This window comes from Tetrao urogallus (genome assembly GCF_951394365.1).
Source record: "Tetrao urogallus genome assembly, chromosome: 4".
Taxonomy (NCBI): Eukaryota; Metazoa; Chordata; class Aves; order Galliformes; family Phasianidae; genus Tetrao; species Tetrao urogallus.
Window position 1 is genome coordinate 24929966 of NC_136817.1, and position 5999 is coordinate 24935964.

General features: G+C 48.8%; 1 protein-coding gene across 1 annotated transcript; it reads left to right on the forward strand.

Moving 5' to 3' along the window:
* Positions 1-294: 294 nt before the first annotated feature.
* AREG (amphiregulin) lies at positions 295-5236 on the forward strand (the record flags this gene model as incomplete). Its single annotated transcript, XM_079534585.1, has 5 exons — positions 295-337; positions 424-582; positions 2691-2874; positions 3316-3474; positions 5149-5236. The coding sequence occupies 5 exons, from the start codon at positions 295-297 to the stop codon at positions 5234-5236; spliced, it is 633 nt and encodes a 210-aa protein (XP_079390711.1).
* Positions 5237-5999: the final 763 nt, after the last annotated feature.

Sequence of the window (5999 nt, forward strand, 5' to 3'; positions counted from 1 at the left end):
TGGGGAAAGGTCTCAGTACACGGACTGTTATTTGGCTGTACCCACAGAGCAAACCCCAACTCTGGGCAGAGAAAACCCCAGGCCCACATCTCTGCCTTTGGAAAGACACACTCCATCTCTACTTACCCACCCTCACCTGCGCCCCGCCCTCACCTGCCCGCTCCGCCCCGTGACGCGGCCCCGCCGCCTATAAAGCGGTTGGCGGCGGCGGGCGGCCCCTATGGAGCGCTGCGCACCGCCGGGTATCCGCTCCGCCCGCGTCCTCTCCGCGTCTCCGTCGCCCCCGGAGCCCCAATGCGCGCCGCGGCGCTGCTGGCCGCGCTGGCCGTGCTCGCAGGTGCGTGGCTGAGGGCGGGGAGGAGGAGGAAGGGGGGATGTCGATGTGTTTGCGGAGCGCTCACCGCGCTGTCTGTGTCCCCGCAGCCTGCCGAACCGCTGCTGCATCCGAGCCCAACGGCACCGAGCCTGAGCGGCGCGGCAGCCCAAGGGAGCCTGAGCCCGCGCCGGGCTCCGACTACGAGGAGGAGGAGTACGAGGAGGCACCGCTCGCGCACCAGTACCTGGTGGGGGACCTGGTCAGAGGTGAGCGTCGGGAAGGGGCGTGGAGGTGCGTGAGGGTTGCGGGTGGGCTGAGCGTGCCGCTGCTCTGCGCTAATCCTGCCAGCTGGGCTGTGATGGGGGGGCAGCCTGGCTGGAAGCAGCAGCAAGAGCTCAGCGTGTTGCTCGGCCCCGAAGTTGGCGTTTAAATGAGCTCATTAAGCGCCCTTTAGGCCATGCTAAACTGTGGGCATGTGCTGTAAAGCTGCCTGTGAACCACGAGGACACCTGAACAGTCCCCCAAGCAGTGATATGGCAGGGGTAGGATCGTTGGGTTGGTCATGTGGCTGTAAAGTGAGCCGTGGAGGCACTTCTTGAGCCTCAGCCTCCAAAGGATTTGCTCCTCTACAGAACTCTGTAGGCGGGTGCTGCTACCCTCCAGGATGGGCTCCACTGTTGGAGGGAACACCCTGAGATGTGGATATGGCCAGAGGGACTCTACTCCATATGCTGACTTGGAATAATGGATGCTCACTCCAGTTTTTGGGAGTGTGAAGCCTCCATGGGGAGCAGGAATATCAGATTAGAGAGCAGTTTGGCCAGCAGAACTACTGGTGCGGTGATTGGTGTTGTATAACTGCACAGAAACCAGACTTGCTACCGAGGTGGTTGGTTTGTAGACCAGCTCTTCTACTTGCCAAGAGGTTTATCTGTACATCCTTCAAGTCATGATTCAACTGTGGATGGCTTTCTTGGCTTTGCAGCTTACATACAGGGCATAGATCAAACTGACAACCTCAGCCTTGAAGAGGGGAATGGGAACAGCCTCAATTATCCAAGTGTGAACCTCAGCATCAGGTCGAACAGGACAGGAGAGAGGACTCTGCTATGAATTCACAATCCTAGGGATAGGAAACCTTGCTGCAGGGGCAGTGCTCCTGGTTTGCATATTAATATAGCTTATACCATTTGAATCAGACTTCTGGTTGCTAAAGGCAATTCTGCTTTTAAGTGACTTCAAGCCAAGCTTGTTGCTCTAGAACTTAAAATGCTTTCTGTCTAGACAATAGTGAGCTACACCTTGTTTCTTTCTGCAGGATCTCTGCTTGTCACCAGACACATAGGGCTATGAAGTAGTTAGAAACCATTATACTTATCTCTGTAGCACAATGGAGAAATAAGCAGCTGGGAAGACTGCTGCAGCTGTCTGCTATTTTGAGACCTGTTGAAACTTACCTGGTTGACTGCCGTTTTCAAATAGTGTGGCATCCCTCTGGGAGAACTTCTTATGGCTAGCAGTAAAGAGATGGCTTGTTTGGAGAGCCAGAGTTGGACTGAACTGCTCCGTAAGAATGCTGCAGAGCTTTGTTGCATGTAGCTTGTACTCCTCTGTGTTGGTACTCCTCTGCCTTGTTTTCCCAGTGCAAGGAAGACTATTGCCCTTCCTTAAATCCACAGACTACTAAGTCACCACCAGCCTTTAAACCACACTCTTCTGGAGATTTAATTGAGATAATGAGGGGCAACAGCAAGTGGCAGAACAAATAACCTGTCTCTTGTGGATGATCCTGCTTTCACCCTTTGGTGCGCTTGGCATCTCTCTCAAAGTAGGAGAACTGGAAATGAAGCATCTCTTCTGCTGAGGATAGCACTGCAGGTTATTTGAGAGAAACAAGTCTGATAAGTGGGATAGCAGGCTGTCGTGCCTCTACAAGCGCCTGGGACTATCTAGCAGTGCACAATGCCTTTCATCACTGATGCAAATAGAGAGTTTAGAGCAATGGAGTTGGTTAGTTTTGTGTCTGAGTCGATATAAAATGAAGGGATGGTTTGGCTCAGTGCAACCTCATAATATTCAGCACAGGTCCTTGCTTGAACCTATAAGGTTTCACTCTATCTCCATCTCTGGTGGCCTTCACAGCCCATCTTCTCACACCACTCTGTGTTGCTCAGCGTGTGGTGGCAGAGTTGAACTCCACGAGCCTTGAAGCCTGCTGTCTCTGTGCTGGATATAAAGCACTCAGCTTTTGTTGACTTGCATCCCATGCTTCCTGCTCAGTGGTTCTCCTGCAATAATTCCCAAACCCTGTAATAGCATTTCACAGCATCTAGCTTTTCTGCAATGCTAGACTGAGTGACCTTGTTGTTTCCAGTGGAGCCTGTGGTTAAACCCAAGCCAGTGAAGAGGGGGAACGAGAAGAATGCTGGCAAACCAAGGAGGAGAAAGAATAAAGGGAAGAACAAAAAGAAAGGGACTCCTTGTGAAATGGAGTACAAAAACTTCTGCATCCATGGTGAATGCGTTTACTTACAGCATCTTCAGATGGCAACCTGCAAGTAAGTTCTGTGCAGTAAGTGAGGTGTGGTTTGCATGTGCTGGTGGCATAGAAGGGCTTAGAGGGGAAAAACTGGTGTCAGCTTGGCCTAGATACATCTACAGTATTTTGACTGAGAATCTTTCTGCCATGTAAATTAAGTGCTGATGGAATCTGAGATGCATAACAAGCCACTGAACTCATCGGTTGGTCATAAACTTGAACCTAAAGAATGGAAAGGTGTGTCCTGCTGGGATATCACGCCCAAACTAATCTCAACTTGTTGAAATACTGACAAACCTTCTGCTAGAGCAGTGACTGTTCTATGAGCATGCTCCAAGTGAGCATCTTGAGATTCATGTGCAACTCTAAGGATGTCAAAGTCAGCCTTGACTATGTGTGGGCATCCTTGGCTCCAGACAGCATGGGAGCTGATAAGAACTTGTATTGATGTTTGTTGCAGGTGTTATCAGGATTATTTTGGTGAGCGCTGTGGTGAACAGTTCATGAAGACTCAAAGGAAGAATGATGTGGCAGACTACTCAAAGACTGTGTTGGTTGTGGTAGCTGTCCTGCTCTCCAGCATCAGCTTTGTTGCTGTACTTATCATTGTGATAGTGCAGTAAGTATTATGCTCTTTAGTGTATGTCTGGCTCAAGTGTGAGCAGGACATGTGACCAGTAGTTGCAAAATATGCATGGCTTATCTGAATTACCTGTGTGTGGAAGATCTCCAGAAGCACAAGTTCTTATTCTGGCTTGCATGTGTCTTAAGAGCAGAAGGTCTGAGAAGTCTCTAAGCTACTGACTGTTCATTTCCCCTCCCCCCCCCCCCTTTTTTTTTTTTTTTTTTTTTTTTTTTTGCTATGGCCAACCTATGAATGTGGAGTTCTAAAACAAGTCTTCCTGCTCCCACTACAACCAAAGCACTTAGTGCTGCAGAACATCAGCAGGAGGTGGAGGAGGAGCATTCATGCTGATGCAGCAGTGCATTTCCCAATCCTTGTGTAGAAGAGGCCTGCCAGCAGAAGCATAGCTGCTCAGTGTGTAGCTGTGATCCAACAGCTGGCTGCACAGCTGGGAGGAATGAGTGCTCCAGCTGACCATTAATTAATGGAGGCTGCTGGATTTAAATACTAGCACTGCAGGGGTATCAAATGGGAGAGTAAGTGCTGTCAGTTTGAAGTGCTGTACTGCTTGCTGCTAAGAAAGGAAGCAATTGTTCTGTGATTAACAGCTGTAGTGTGGTAGATAACCTGAGGTCCTGCTGTGAATCAAGCATTAAAAAAAAAAAAAAAATACTGAGTGCATGCTTCAAGCATTCCATCAAACTCTTCTACCTGCTGACAAGCAGTATCCAGCAGCTTCTGATCGCCTGTGCCTCTGCATCTTGTCAGTTGGTTCTCCAGGACTTGTGTTGAGTTCAAGTAGTTGCACTGGGAACCTGGCTCTGGTGTTTCTGAATGCAGAAGCAGTCCTCCAGGTCTGGCACTGCAGCAGGGCTTGGGTAGTGCAGGTGGAACTCAGAAGTGCAGTCTAATTTTAGATCTCAAAGTACACCAACATAATTTGGTACGTGCTGTACTCTTCCCTGCATTTCAGGAAACAAGGTGTGCATTTGTTTTGCTGCTTCATATTTAGATCTAAACTTGAGGCACGCTGGGAGGAACACTTTTGTTCCACTCTGCTATGAGAAAGAACCAGTTCTGTAGTGAGAATGAGCATTGCTTGCTTCTGAAGGTGGTTCTAGTTCTTCATGATCTAAACCCTCACAGGCTTAAACAGTGAGATGGATGTTACTGTACCTTCCTCTAGAGAAGCTGGGTGGTCTATTGGGAACACTAGTGAAGGCCTAACAATGAGAAGTGCTGTTAGCAGCTGGCTTTTGATGTGTTCATGGGACACATGCACTCGAATTCCTTGAAGTTCCCAGGGCTCTGCACATCGCAGCTGTTTGCTATAGCCTCCAGAAAATCTGGCCTCCAGAAAATCTGGCCCCCTGTGTCTCCCTGTGCTCTGCATGCTCCCAGCCTCTTGCTACCTGATGGTGCTTGCATCAGGAGGCCCCAGCTATGTGTGGCAAAGCTCCTTGCTTAACCCAAGGCTCCTTGATGTATCCGATAGCTTGATAACGTCTCATAGCTGAATAGTTAAATTCAGCTCACTCACATTGATGTGCTCAATGCTTTCTGGTGCCTAGGAGCTGCTTGAGGATCCAAAGGGCATAGCTACAGAGCATGGGATGGATGGATGTCAGGCTTTAAAATGATGATATCTTATGCCCTCCAATTCCACAGGGTCAGGAAAAAGTGTCCTCAGTATGAAGAGAAAGAAGAAAGGAAAAAACTTCGACAAGAGAACAGAAATGGCCATGTTGGTGTGTAAATGAGGAGAAAGCAGGTATGTGAGCCAACTTTCAACTTGTCTTAGTTTTTCCAAGCTGGAGCTGCCTATGCAGGAGTTGCATGCATGTTTAGCAAAGCTAGCATTACCTTTCATGTTTTGTTTAGCGCTCAAAGTGCCTTGAAACATGTAGGTTACATGTGTATGACCCAGCTCACTGGTTTTCTAAAACCACTGGATTTTATGCATGTGAATTCAACAGCACTTTTAAAGACAGCTAAAAACCAAAGGGGAAGTAATCCATTCCACTAATGGAAAGCTCTATTTGAAATTCCCTTTTGGGGAATAAAAACTAATCTAGGCAAGAATGAGCGTTTCCACATCTCCTCAAGGCATTAGGGAGTTCCTGGTGCTAACAGACTGTAGACAAAGGCAAAGCTGCCTGCCTTGGATATAGGCTTGCTCTGGTTCTAGTGTGGAGTGCTCATGTTTTGAGTGATAGTTAATGTGCCTGGTCTTCCCTCTACAGAACAACTCTGTGGCCTCTACCAAGCTGCAGGGGACCTCTGACTACCTGACACATCTACCTGGACACTGGGCTGGAGCTGTTGCCACTAAGCCCTGATTCATCAAGACAGGCTGCTGCAGGGAGATGCCCAATGTGCCATTTGCTGCTGAATCACTTGCTGGGGAGGACAGTTAACTGCTACAACTTGGTACAACAATGTGGAAGGAGCTGCCACTATAAAGGTAGAGGGCTGCTATCAAGACCTGCTGGAGACTACTCCTGAGCTTTCTCTATTGG